Source organism: Callithrix jacchus, chromosome 19 (assembly GCF_049354715.1).
Source record: "Callithrix jacchus isolate 240 chromosome 19, calJac240_pri, whole genome shotgun sequence".
NCBI classification, from domain to species: domain Eukaryota; kingdom Metazoa; phylum Chordata; class Mammalia; order Primates; family Cebidae; genus Callithrix; species Callithrix jacchus.
In genome coordinates, this window is record NC_133520.1 from 20336165 (window position 1) to 20351225 (window position 15061).

The following is a 15061-nucleotide window of genomic DNA, read 5'->3' on the forward strand; positions in this document are numbered from 1 at the left end:
CCAAATACGGAGTGCAGGGAGCCCTGACCCACCCACCCCTGCCAGCTGTGTTCTCCAAGGAAGGCCACCCAACCCTGAGTTGAATGCCAACATTCTATGATGCTGTCTTTCCACACAGGTGAGTTCCAGCCAGCTCTTCCAAGCACCCACAGGTACTCCGTATCACCCATACTCTAGGACAGTGTGACATCATAAAAATAATTATCTGTTCTTTGCTCTTGTTTCTGGCACAAATACAAGGCTCCTAAAACCCTTGTCATTTCCTGAGCCACAGGAGTTTCAGGAGCATCTTTCAATCCAGTGTTTGGTCTTTGACCCTGGTTCTAGACAGACGGCTCCTAATCCCTTGGAATTTCTCAAGTGATGGGTGCGTCTTTTGTTCTAATGAGGTGACTCTAATGGGCTCCTGGATGGGGCTGGTCACCAGAAAGACCAGGCCATGATGAGAAGCTTGAAACTCTCAGTCCCCCGCCACCCCATCCTCTGGAAGGGGAGAGGAGCTGGAGATCATGACCATATGATGAGGCCTCTGTCCAAGTCCCCGCACTCCAGGATGTGGGTGCCGGACATCTGGAGAGGGCATGGATGCTCCGGGACCCACCCCCACACCGTGCGCTACGCATCCCTTCCATCTGGCTCCTCCTGGCTTGCAGTCTTTCATAATCAACAGGTAAACCAGTAAGTAAACTGTTTCCGAGTTCTATGAACTGCTTTTGCAAATGAATGAACTAAGGCAAGGTGGTGGCAGCCCTGATTTACAGTCAGACAGCAGCACAGGTGACAATCTGGACTTGTGACTGGCATCTGAAGTGGGAGCATCTTGTGGGATGAAGCCCTTAACCCATGGGGTCTGTGCTAACTCTGGGTAGACAGTGTCAGAATGGAATTGACGTGTAGGACAGTGTCTGCAGAGGATTCGAGAATTGGAGAACTACTTGGTGTGGGGGGGAAAAGCCCACAGAGCTGGTGTCAGAGGTGAGAAGTTTTGCGTGAGTATAAAGGAGAAGAAGCAGTCTGTTTTTTCCTATTCACTGGGTCACAGAAGTATTGGAGGTGTGGAGTAAAGAGGAAGCCACATGTGTTTCCCGTATGCAGATGGCGTTCAGGATGGAGAGGGCCAGGACGAAGCACATCGTTCTGTCCCTGCACTCACTCACAGGTGCCAGGGACACCACCAGGACATGTGAAACTATGAAACACAGAGACGCCCACTCACGGTGAAGAGGACAGTCCTGAGCGAGGGGACGAGGCTGGTATGAAGAAGGGTTCCAGACTGTCCTTGGCAGCAGGTGTTGGCGGAGGCTGGAGGCTCTGCTGACACCCAGTTAAAGAGCATGTTTGAATGTTTCTACAACCTCCTTGCTACTGTGTGCCTAATGACTGTAAAGCACAGTTTAGGTAGGATTGCAGAAACGCTAATTCAGCTGGGCAAACAACAGAGCTAGTTGCCATTTTGTTCTTCTGCTGCATTTCAATTATCTGAATTTGTAAAATAAAGTTCATAAATATTTAAGAAATGCTTTTTTGAGCTGCCACTCTTAAAAGGCATGGCCATTAATTTTCTCATTTCCTGTGTGTCTGCCAAGGCTTAGCCAGAAACCAGATAACAAACCTCACTCTTCCAAAGCACTGGGCCTTATTTTCAGTTGGGAAATATTATTACCCTTTCATTTCTCATCCGTGTCACACACAATGCAAAAAAGCATCCCTTTCCGTCAGTTCAGGGAGGACTCATGCACAGTGGGTTTGCGAGCTGGAACGTCTGAGCCGCACTGTCTAATGGGCTAGCCACAGGACACACGGGGCCATTTACATTTAGATTTATCAGAATGAAATGAAATGAAACTTTTAATTCACACTAGTCATACTTCAAGTGCCCAGCTGGCACAATGTGACTGATATACTGAATGGCAGATCTAGAGCAGCCCCATTGTAGCACATGGTTCTGTGGGCGAGCACTATTTAGACAGTAGCCCACTGGCCCCAGACAGGCTCAGGGAGAAGGCGCTCCCAGCTGAGTGTGCAACGTGCATCATGTCATCATGCCATCTCATGTCACATTGCATCTGCTGATGATGTGGCCACCTTTCCACTAAAAAACCCTTGCTCCTCACCTCCTGATTTATCTTTTTAAATTTTTATTTATTTATTTATTTGTTATTTATTTGAGATGGAGTCTCACACTCTTGCCCCAGCTGGAGCACAGTGGCATGATCTTGGCTTACTGCAACCTCTGCCTCCCGGATTCAAGCAATTCTGTCTCAGCCTCCTGAGTAGCTGGGATTACAGGCATCCGCCACCACGCCCAGCTAATTTTTGTATTTTAGCAGAGATGAGGTTTTACCATCTTGTCCAGGCTGGTCTCAAATTCCGGATCGCATGAGTCACTTGGCCACCCAAAGTGCTGGGATTATAGGGGAGAGCCACCATGACCAGCCCTAATTTATTTGATATTATTTTAGAAACACGGTCTCACTCTGCTGTTCAGGCTGGAGAGCTGTGGTGCAATTATGGTTCATGACAGCCGTGACCTCTTGGGCTTCAGCAATCCTCCTATCTCAGCCTCCTGAGTAGCCTAGACTACAGGCACAGGCCATCACACCTGGCTATTATTTTTTGGAGAGACGGAGGCTCCCTATGTTGTCCAGCCTGGTCTTGAACTCCTGGCCTCAAATAATCCTCCTACCTTGACCTTTTAAAGTGCTGAAACTACAGGTGTGTGTCACTGCACCAGGCCAAATCCTTATTTAGAATCACTTAGTAGCTCTTAAAGATCTGGTGCCTTCTGACCCTAGACAAATTAGATCAGGCCCTCTGGGCATAGCACCCGGCATCAGCATTTTGCAAAAGTTCTCTGGGCAGGCCAGGTGTGGTGGCTCATGCCTGGAACCCCAGCACTTTGGGAGGTCAAGGCAGGTGGATCACTTGAGGTCAGGAGTTTGAGATCAGCCTGGCCAACACAGTGAAACCCCGTCTCTACTAAAAATAAAAAAATTAGCCACGTGTGGTGGCGCATGCCTGTAATCGCTGCTACTTGGGAGGCTGAGGCAGTAGAACTGCTTGAACCCAAAGGTGGAGGTAGCAGTGAGCCGAAACTGCACCACTGCACTCCAGCCTGGGTGACAGCAAAACTCTGTCTCAAAAAAAAAAGTTCTCTGTAAATCCCAGCATGCAGTCATCAGCAGGGGACTGAGAGTGGGCAGAGAGTTGGCACTTATTGCTGGAAAGAAAGAGAGAGATTTATTTCTTAAATATTATGAACTCACACTTATTACTGTGTGTGAGAACAGTAATGGCTGCATGTTAGCAAAAAGGAAAAGCACAAGCAGAGTGGGAGAAGCTCTCTGCAGATCCGATCTTATTGATTCCTTGGCACAGCCCTTCGCTGACCCCTGAAGTCCGTGCAGAGGTGAGGAGTGGGGGCTCTGTGTCAAAGCTCTGTGCTGTAGCTGCCCTCAGCACTGTGCCTCTGCTCAGCACCCTGACTGTGCAGCAAGGAATCCTGCAGCCCCTCTACTGGGCAGGATCGGGGAGGGGGCGGGAGGACCACAGTCCTGAAGGCGGGACACAGGCTGTCCTCCTGGGGGCAGGTGAGGGTGGTCACAGGCAGCAGCTGTACGGGCAAAGTCTGGTTCCCGCAGACCTGCCGCCTCCACAGGGCCTGGACTCCGTCTGGTGTTATTAGCTGTGCAGTAATTAAGGGGCAATGCTGAGGGGGTGAGCCAGTCACAGAGGCTGATGCAAGGGGGATGAAGCTGGGGCTAGAGACTCTGATGAACAACTCCCTTGGGCAGGGCCTGGACACACGCTTCTGTTGAATGTGCTGCAGCATAAGGCATGTGGCTTTCCAGCAGAGGTGCTGACACAGAAAGGACTGACCTCTCCAACCTTCCCTGAACCATCAGAACATTGCAGACTGACAGAGGGAACTTCAGCAATTAAACATGATGGTGAGGCCAGCCAGGAATCACTAGAGGCCCCACACCCAGACAATACGGAACCTGGGTGGGCACCTGCTCTGTTCTGTCATCCACAGACCAGAGGGACGCTTCGCCCAGCCCCACATGAATTATCCACATTTCTGCATTTGGTGAAACCTGCATTAATGCTGTGTGACCAAGCCCTGAAGCACCATCTTTCCGGCTTAGATGAAACCCAGCTTGCTGAGAATGAGACCCATCATTTCCCCCTTCCTCACGAACTCCGCTTTTCTGAGGGCATTTCGGTGGACTTTCACTATGGTTCTAGTTGGAAATACATAAAACATCTCTCCCTATGCTCACTGCTTTCCACACCTCAAAAATGAAGCCCAAACCATGGAAAGAAATGCACTGTGACCAATGTAGAAGGAACAAAGCCTAGGAGACGCCTCCTCCAATCATACCTGGACCACAATGGGAACCACAGCAGTGCCACATGGCACCTTGCATGGCCTCTGAGTGAGTCCCCTGGGCCCCCTGCTTCCCAGCAGTGACTAAGAACACAGTTAATACCAGGGTCTTGGATGGAAGAGCTACAAGGGCACAGAGGCATGGACACGGTGGGGATGGCACCTTCCCCTACGTCTCTGCCTGCTCACCCAATACTAACTGGCTCCTCCTCCTTTCACCAGCATCACCTTCTACTCTCTTTGTTCTTCCCTCCCTCTGTATGGGTTCCTCCCTCCAGGTGACTCCTGACATTGGCTGGGCCGGGATGAGTATCCATGGGGGTCCACCTGCTACAGTGTGAAATACCTACAACTGGTCCATCAGGCTACAGCCAAAGGCTGGCTTTTGTGTGTGCCCACACCTGAAGCCTGCTCCCCGGGGAGTATTCTCACAGCCCGGAGGCTACACACAGAGGCCAGGGCCTGGGTGCCTGGGAATGGCATTCAGTCCTGCCACGTGGCAGAAGGATCAGCCCAGAGATTAAACAAGGAGGCAAGGGCAGCCAGAAGAGCAGGAGGCACAGCCACCTGGACAGCACAGAGGTGAGTGGGTGCCTCTGTGGCCTCTGTTTCATAACCCACAGTGGCTCCTCCACTAAACTATGTTTCTTGAAAGCAAGGGATTGCTTTGTTTGCCTTCTAATCCCTTTCTCTAGCAAAACAGTATCGCCAAGTAGAAGACCCTCCATCAATATTTGTCAAAAGGACAGATACCAATGATATGAAGTCATATACATGAAACAGAAAGCAAACCACACTCTGTATCTTAGTAATAGAGAAAAAGAAAAAAGCAGCAGCACCTGAGTCGAGATGTATGTACATAAGAGAAGGTGAATGAACCCGGGCATCATGAGAAGACAGCTGGTATGTGAGAATGTGACGAGGTATGTACTCTGTGTGTGTGTGTGTGTGTGTGTGTGTGTGTGTGTGTGTGTCATGTGCATAGGCACTCACTGGAAGCACACTCACACCTGTCGGCAAACCTGACCCATCATCGGCTCTTACCCAAACACAGTATCACATTGAGCTATTCCAAATCATTGAGACTGCTGACGCTGATACAGAGAATGCAGGATCAACTCCACCAAATCCACATGAGAATATGAGGCTCGCTCTTATTTTCTAACTCATCAAAGCCAAGTATCTTCTATTTAAGGGGCTGAGGCTGGAGATTTAGGGGAACTTGGGACAGGCCCCAGCTACTTGCCGCATGCCCTCTGCTGGATGGGGACTGGCTCAGTCAAGCCCCAGGCAGGCAGGTTCCCCTGTCTTTTCTAATTTAGGATGTCCAGGCCATGGCAAGTAACTGCTAAAACCACATCACCAAGTGAGTAAAGGAGTCAAGGTATGTGGGGATTGCATTCTGCCTGGACACGCACATGGGAGGAGCACCCAGCTTTACACAAAGGTACACGCCTGCTTTCAAAAATACTTTCAGTTAAGGAAAGTTAGGGGATCAATACATTTAGGATACATACACAGAGTTAAAGTGCCCTTTTAAAAACTGCAGGCTTTCTTGGTGCCAGGCAGGTTTTCAGGAAGGGGTAAGAGTACACAGAATCACCCAAGCCATTTTGTGCATGAAGCTCACATTTTATCCAATCCCTGTTATTATCTCACGGAAAAACTGTTTTTAGAATCAGAAGTCTTGGCTGGGCCCATCAAGACTTCATTTTGTCTCTCCTTTGTGATGACAGGAGAGGGTAGTGGGTTTTAACGCCTGTAAAAAAGGTGTGTATGTGTCCAACTGAAGCAACTAATACTGAGTATCTTCAATCTTAAGCTATTATTATCTAACAGGCAGGGGCTACCACTAGCAGCCACATTAGTGCCCACAGTTAAGAAACTGTTACAGAGGGACACCAGGCAGGTACAGACATCATATTCTGGGGCCAGATGTAGAGGCAGAATGGGTGCTTTAGGGGTGAGAGAACATGGCCGAAAGGACAGAGCTGGCAGGTAGAAGACCAAGACCCTGCAACAGCAACTGTGACCAGAGCACTCTTGCCACTTCAGCAGAGAGCCTAGTCCAAAGCTGATGCATCCGTCAAAGTGTGTGACATCCTATCTGGCCCTGGGGCTGGCTGCCAAAGAGGCTGTGGCCAGCAGGAGCCAGGCGCTTCCTCACAGACATCACGCATCCCAGAAGAAACGGGGAGGCTGGGACGTCTAACCTCAGGACCCCCGACTCCTGCTCTTTCTGGGCCTGCAGGTGACCTGGCTTCCCCATGCACATACCTGGTTTCCCCCAGCATTGTGACATTCATAAACTCCAACCACACCATCAGCAAAGTGTCCCAAAGTGTCGAGGCAGTTAGTTCCCTGCTGCAAGGCCCCAAAAGCTATATCCTGATGGTCTGGAACCCTGAAAAACAATGAGAGAATCATCTGCTTAAATGCATATGAACCACCAGCTACTGTCCACCAACCCCTTTGCTCTGTGGCTTCATGATAGGTGGCAGGAATGAGAGAATGGCCCAGTGACCAGGCATCGTGCCCCTTCCCACCACAGGCAGTATAGGTCAGGGACACTTCTTCCGGGCTCCGGACTTCCAACACTTTAAGACTGTATGCTGAGGATGTATTCTTTATATTCTATATCAGGACTGTTTTGTTTTTTTTTTAAAGGAAGGAAAAGCTCCTGGTACTCTTCAATGTTAGTCCTACTGGAAGTCATTTAGAAAATCGATGTGGTCAGATCCTGTTGCCTTGAACTTTCCAATACTCCTAGGATGTGATTTTTATCTAGTAAAAATAGGAAAAGTGAGTGGACTTGTCACGTGGCCTGATGTGAACAAAGTCACAGCCACAGGAAGAACAATGTGCTTCAGAACCAGAACGAACCTCAGTCTGCCTCTGCCAGGTGCTGGCTGTGTGATCTTTCAGGCAAGACTCAATTTCTCTGAAGCCTGATTTGCCCTTTGGTATGGTACCAGTGACCCAGGTCTGCAACAAGTGTTATGTAAAACATTTCGTGTAAAGCATGTGGCCTTGTGTCTGGCTCGTAGGAAGCACTCAGTAAATAGCAGTGATAGTACAGATACAAAACACAAGGCTGGTGTCTCCCTCACCCACACAGGCAGGGGAAGCAGCTTTGCCAGCTGAGATGATGCTCAGTGCCTGAGATGTGGTCTTCAGTGGGTGCAGGGCCCAGCATCACTACAAACCATGGGTGACCTCTGTGAGAAACTGCACTTAATGTTACCCTATTTGGAACCCTTATCTGCCAAGCTGACTGCTTTTTCAGTTAACTGTGACTGAAAAAACAAAGTGAGTGCCATGGTTGGGCTAAAATCCACTGAAGTGAAGCCCCTCTTTGGCTGGCGGAGAGATGACAACCAGCAGTCTCCCACCGGTGACCATCGTGCTCTTAATCCCCAGCAATAGCTGTGCTGCGCGGCAGGGATCCCAGGGAGGAGGGCATTGTGCTCTCTCCTGTTCACCTCCTGGGGGGCACGGGCCACCTGCGCCTCACATGTTACTTGAAAAGCAGAGGGAACAGTTCCAAAGAGCCAAGTGAGCAAACAGGAGCGACGCAGAGAGCCCGCATTACCTAACCGTCCAACAAATCTCCGTGACGAGGGTTGGGAAGGAGCTGTTAGCCGAAAGATAATGATGGTAAGCCTTGCGTGCGCAGGCACTGAGCTGGAGATACGTGAGCTGCCGTAAAATGCTCTGGGAATATTTGGAATAAGGAATGTGCCACATTAAGGCACAACCTGCCTGACAGTCCCTTTAAGAAGATGAAGTGTAGATGGCTCTACCACCCCAGTGGATCTACAGTTCTTCTCACAAGGTTATCAGCGGGTCCCTCCAGAAGGGGAGCTCGTACTCGCTTAAAACAAGAGGCCAGGTGTGGAAATAATACTTGGAAAGGTATTTTTGTCATGAATTCTCTGAGGAACACAGGGCAGTGGCATTATTACTCCTGTTTCACATGTGATTAACCCAGCTGGGAGGAGGGAGGCACGTGGTCAGGTCTCCGTGCTCCAAGCTCCTGCTGGTGCACAGGAGAAGCAAGGGTGAGCACTGCAGATCAGAGGCAGGTGAAGGCACTCAGCCTTGGGGGATTGGGCGCAGACAGCACATGCTTGTGGAGGCTGGGGAATGCTCCCAGTCACTCAAAGAGCCTGTCAGCCACTAGTCCTCTGGGTCACCCAGCCCATCACCTTACCACTGGGGAACAAGCCAAAAATAAAGTGAAGCCCGGACTGCCTCTGCGACTCTGAAGCATGGGAGGGCAGCTCTGCAGGACAGAGAGCAGCAGGCCGACGCAGGGAGCAGATTCTCAGGTCCACATCACGGGGTGAGACCACCGGCTCTCACTGGGCCCAGGCACACAGCCTCATGCCTGCTGTGCAACCTCCATTTCCCCTCTGCTGCTTCTCTGGCCTTACTGGCTTCTAAGCCCTTACAGAGTGAAACCCAGATCCCTGCGCACTTACCTTAACTCTGGATAGACATTTTCAAGGTACCATTTGAAAGGCTTGCAGCTAAGTTTCTTCCTAAGCTCCAGTCTGCTCTGAATACTGGAGAAGACAGAAATAAGGTTCCTTTATACATTTTAGGAATAGATGAGCTTTCTACATCAAACTTGAAAATCTGCTGAGGAGAACAGGGTTGGAGCAGGTGGCGCGGTGTGGATTGTCATGCCCCTGTGCCCACAACCCCTTCCCGCCTTGGCATGTGGGTAGCTGTCTTCAACCCTGATGGCAGCCCCTTACCTCCCACCTCCACACCCCAAGAATCCCCAGTAAGTGTGAGAAGGCAGGGCTCCCACTTACTTTCCATAAGGAACGTTTCTGGCGGAAGGCACTGCTGCATAATAGAAATTTTTGTATTCATCCATCCAGACCTCTGCTGCCCGGCGGGTGTTGCTACAAAGAGAATAAATCTTGAGGTGTGATTTGCTTTCTTTCTGTCTGCATCAGTCCATTTGCACCTGTCTGCTGGAGTGTAACTGAGGCGGCTCCCTCTGGCTGTGCAGCAGCTCCAGCTGGGATTATAGCACACGGCAGAGGATGGGCTGTCCCCACTGGCACCCCCAGCCGGATCTGTGGGGAGCCAGCCTCAGCAGGCGCTTACTGAACCATCGGAATGGCTTTCTTGTCACGTAGATAGTCAAAAAGCAAAAGGCAAAGTTGAAATTACAGCACAAGTAGGCATTTTAAAGAAAGGACTGGGGGCTGTATCATAAAGAAGGGCAAAAGAAGGTTACTTTGTAACAGTTCTCACATCACACGTCCACACAGGGCTGGGGCCACAGGGAGCAGCCAGGAGATCCCGGGTGCCATGGCCTTTCCCGTCAATGGCTACGGCACTACCAGACAGCTCTCTGCAAAAGTGCAGACTACATAAGAGTTCCTGGGGGCCAAGCGTGGTGGCTCACGTCTGTAATCCAAGCATTTTGGGAGGCCGAGGTGGGCAGATCACCTGAGGTCAGGAGTTCAAGACCAGCCTGGCCAACGTGGAGAAACCCTGTCTCCTCTAAAAATAATAATATAAAAAAAAGCCAGTTGTTGTGGTGGTTGCCTATAATCCCAGTTACCTGGGAGGCTGAGGCAAGAGAATTGCTTAAGACCCAGGACTCAGAGGTTGCAGTGAGCCAAGATTGCACCATTGTACTCCAGCCTGGGTGACAGAGCAGGACTCTGTCTCAAAAAAAAAAAAAAAACAGTTTCTGGGAAAATTACTTTCTTTTCTGCAGGGCTGAGCAGAGAGACTGCCATATTTGGACTAGAAATAGTGACAGGAAGGAGTGGTAGTTCCATGTCCCATGTCTCCCATGTCTGTGTGCAGTGCAGTAGGCTTTTCTAGAAGGAAAGAAAACCATGTGCTTAATTCTCATGGAGAGAACCATGATTTGCCATAAATATAGCCCCTGGAACAAGCTACTCTTTAATGTCTGACATGCATTAAAGGCCACCATCTGCATAGGTATCAGCAGCAAATCTTGCCAAGAATTATTTGAAAGCATTCATTAAGTAGCATGCACCCAGCAAACCTCTTTGCTATCATATTCTGGTCTCGGCTACAAGGTGGGCTCCCACTTCAAGCTATAGCTCGGCTTCCTTAAGAGCCCCATATAGAAGGTATTATGTTCTTCCAAAATAAATACAGTAAGGGGGCAATGCTTGCTTTTAAAGTAACTCCTTAAAATGGTGAACCTTTCAACTGATCTGAGCTGCCATTATTAAAGTAATTTCTGTATGGGGCTTGTATCTTTCATATAAGGTGATATATATACTTTATTATTTTAGTAAAGTGGGATATGGACTGTTACTTTATTGCCATTCAACAGACAGATAAGATAATATGAATGCACTCATTCTCTAACCCAGCAGTGCTGCTTCTAGAAATTTATAACTAGGAATGAAATATACATGTGAAAACACGCTCACTTCAGCTTCGCTTATAATAGCAAAAAAAGAGAAACGGTATGTCTCAATATGAGGAAGTAATCAAATGGAATATTCTGTGACCACTAAAAACATGAGTGTCTATCTTACATGTTGACATAAATGATGTCCTGGACTTGCGGGAAAATAAAGGTTTGCAGAATTGCAAATAGTGGATATGTACGTAGAAGCAGGAGAGCCAGTGAACAAATGAGAGAGAGAGAGAGAGAGAGAGAGAGAGAGAGAGAGAGATACTGACAGATGAGTTCATTAAATTATGAGAGTACTATGGCACAATTAGTTTGATGATGAGACTGATGAATTTTTGCTTTCTATTAAAAAATATATAGATTCAACAATGAGTACTTAAAGTGCTGAGGGATGTTGGATTATACATATCATTTCTCAGAAGAGCCACTAAATATTCTTAGTGGGGTTTTGGGGTCTTGCTAAGTGACCTATGCCTTAACCTATGCCTAGTCAGTTTTTTTTTTTTTTTTTTTGCCAATCAGTTTGAGCTTATGAGGTTAGCCTTGAACTGATGACCTCGCCTTCGCGAGCGCCATGACCTCCGGCGGGAGCCACTTTGGACCCCATCAGTTTTTAACTTAAATACTTATAACATCTGGTACCTGGATTTCCCCAACAGGGATACGAAAGGATTTAAGAATGTCCTAGGTTCCTTTCAGCCTTAATGGCTTAAAGGTTTTATGAACTCTAGTCACACTGTTTTCAAATCACTCACGTTCTGAAGTGATTAAGTCACTTAAAAATTCCTAACTGCAAAGCAACTCTTTTCTGTCTTCATAACAGACAAGGATATCTAGGTAGCCTCAAAGAATGACCTCCATGTGCTACTCGGTGCTAGCTCCTTTCCTTCATTTATTTACTGGTTCATTCAGGTACTTATTTGGTACCTATCGCAAACAGTCTTCTCGGTGTTGCAGGTACAGTGGCACCTAGGGAGGCTTACTTTTGTCCAGGCCCTCCTTGCTCTTGCAGGTATTGACTAGTATTTAGACAGCAAAATACTTACACATTAAATGTCATACATTACAAGTTGAGCATCCCTAATCCAAAATGCCCTAACATCCAAAACTTTCTGAGTACCAACATCAGATAGTGATGAAACTGCCTTTGCAAAAAAAATTACCAAGGAGAAAACTGACAGTTTAAGGGATCTGACCTGATGACTCCATCTAATTACTAATGTCTAAACTGCGCTTGTTCATTCCTGGGTATACGCAGAACTAACTTTGGGAGAAACTTAGTTTATAGTTTAACTTTAAAACAAAGATGGTAACAGCTCTTTCCCAAAACAAACTCTCTTACTGTTGGGTATTGGACTGCCTTTGTTGGACTAATAAATTAACCACAAGATTTTCAACTTCCCCAATTACCCCTGCAGAAAACATCACCATTGCAGAATCTAAGGCTGGCCTTTTGTGACGTCTTTTCAGGCTTCTGCACTTCTGTTGAGTCCATCCAGATCTCTAGCTGGTCCTGTGGACCCACCCAGAAGCAGACTCAGCACATAGAGGAACCATTTATCACACGCCTATGATTGCACCCCATCCAATCAGCAGCACCCATTCCCTAGTCCCCACCTCCCCTCAGATTATCCTTGAAAAACCCTAGCCTCCGGATTTTGGGGGAGAATGACTTAAGTAACAAAGCGCCAGTCTCCAGCTTAGCCAGCTCTGTGTGAATTAAACTCTTTCTCTATTGCAATTCCCATCTTGGTAAGGCACCTTCACCTGGGCAGTGGGCAAGACGAACCCAGTGGGGGGGTCACAGTGATGCCTTTGCTTTCTGATGGTTTAATGTACACAAACTTTGTTTTATGTACAAAATTATGAAAAGTATTGTATTAAAGTAATATCAGGCTATGTGTAGAGGGTATATATATAAAACAAACAAATTTTGTATTTTGACTTAGATCCCACTCCCAAGATATCTCATTATGTAGTAGCACATGTAAATATTCCAAATTCTGAAAAAATAAAAACTGAAATATTTCTGGTCTCAAGCATTTTGAATAAAAGATATTCAACCTGTATAAAAGCTTAAGAGAATATGCAACTGGAAAGAGATCTCAGAAACAGTCATATAATTCTACTTCGTTATCTTTCAGATGAGTTGATTAAGATAAAGGGCAGCCTGGCTGAAGGTCAACAGCAGGGCTTTTTTTATTCTTTCCCGAGATAGAGTCTTGCTCTGTTGCCCAGGCTGGAGTGCAGCGGCGTGATCTTGGCTCACTCCAACCTCTGCCTCCCAGATTCAAGCGATTCTCTGCCTCAGCCTCCTGAGTAGCTGGGATTACAGGTACACACCACCATGCCTGGTAATTTTTGTATTCTTAGTAGAGACAGGGTTTCACTGTGTTGGCCAGGCTGGTCTCAAACTCTTGACCTTGTGATCTGCCTGCCTCGGCCTCCCAAAGTGCTGGGACCATAGGCATAAGCCACTGAGCCTGGCCCACAGCAGGGCTTTTTAACCAGATCCATGCAGCCCCAAAATAATGAAACCCTGGGTCAACTTATTTTCCAAATCTCAAGAATGCAGGCTCCTGGGCAGTGAAATACAATTGAAAGTTTCTCTTCTAACAAAGAGTACAATGTCTTGAGAACTTTAACATACTGTTTTCTGAAATCCACTGTTTGCTGGTAGCTATCAATGGCGTTGACGTGGGGTGTTTGATATGTCTATACAAAGAATCTCATGTTGCCCCAGGAAAAAGCACATACATGCACGTTTTTGTTTGATTTTGTAAAGCTTGTTGTGTAAGATCATATTTTTGTTTTTAATAAAGAACAAAAATGAAGTTTCGACAATATTTGTGAAGAAACATACTTTTTGAGAGAAGATAATTTGGTCAGAAGCATTATTTGCTATTTTGGCTTCTATTAAAAGTTTTCTCAGAAATCAGATTCCCTGTGCTAATAATTTGACTTCTGTATAATATGTGTATTATATAATTTGCATTAAAAAAAAAGTTTAAAAATGGCTGAGCACAGTGGCTCATGCCTGTAATCCCAGCACTTTGGGAGGCCAAGGTGGTCGAATCATCTGAGGTTGGGAGTTCGAGAACAGCCTGACCAACATAGTGAAACCCTGTCTCTACTAAAAACTGAAATTAGCCAGGCATGGTGACACATGTCTGTAATCCCAGCTATTCTAGAGGCTGAGACAGGAGAAATCTCTTGAACCCGGGAGGTGGAGTTTTCAGTGAACCGAGATCACACCACTGCACTCCAGCCTGGGCGACAGAGCAAGACTCTGTCTCAAGAAAAAAAAAAAATTAGACAAAACATAAGCTAGCAATCTCCATGCCCACACCCACACCCACCTGAAGGCTCTCCCTATTTCAGTAGGGGCGGCATGCCAGCACAGTTGTGTAAAAAGCTCCCAGGCATCACCCTAAAGTAATTCCCTGCTGTACCTCCCTTCTCTCTGTCACCCTCTTAGTAAACAACTGCCTGCCTCACCATGGAGCTGGATCTGACCCATCTCCACTGCTACACACCCTGTCATGTGCTGCTTAATGACAGGGATACGATCTGAAAAATGCACCCTTAGGCAATTTTGTCATTGTGCGAACATCACAGACTGTACTTATACAAACCTAGATGCTGTAGGCTACTACACACCTAGGCTGCATGGTACAGCATATTGCTTCTAGGCTACAAACCTGTAGAGCACATGACTGTTCTGAACACTAGAGGAAACTGTAACACAACGGTAAGCATTTGTGTATCTAAACATAGAAAAGGCAGAGTAAACACACAATATTAGAATCTTAAGGGACTACTGCCACTGACTGAAACGGTTATAGGTGCATGACTGTATCACATCTCTGCCTGGGCTACTGCAACAGTGCTCATAGGCCCCTTGCTTCTGGCTCCAAGAGTGGAAGGGACACTCGTACCGTTGTTTCACCAGAGTGTCACCTCCTTGCCACTCTGCCCGGCAATCACATGGACCTTTCCAAAGCATAAAACAGACATTGGACACCTGCTGAAAAGCCCCAATGTTTCCTTCAGAATCAAGTAACATCCAAAGTTTCCCATGACCTGCAAAGGTGCATGGCCGGGGCCTGTCTAGCTCTTCTGCCCCGTGCACTGTCCTCTCATTCTCTAGGTGCCAGCTACCCATGGCTTCCATTTTGCTGATATGCCAAATGCACTCTTTCCTCAGCAGCCTGGATCTGCTCCTCCTGCAGGGAGTCTGGTTC

The 15061-nt window shown here is 47.4% G+C and overlaps 1 protein-coding gene across 1 annotated transcript in view; it reads right to left on the reverse strand.

The window, feature by feature from the left end:
- Window positions 1–15061, reverse strand: part of GALNT2 (polypeptide N-acetylgalactosaminyltransferase 2) — a 219219-nt gene that overhangs the window by 8914 nt on the left and 195244 nt on the right. Inside the window, exons 12-14 of the mRNA XM_003735230.5 lie at window positions 9214–9306; window positions 8875–8958; window positions 6668–6794 (exon numbers count right to left, since the gene is read on the reverse strand). Of these exons, the coding sequence (XP_003735278.2) occupies window positions 6668–6794; window positions 8875–8958; window positions 9214–9306 (304 nt within the window). The remainder of the gene's footprint in view (window positions 1–6667; window positions 6795–8874; window positions 8959–9213; window positions 9307–15061) is intronic.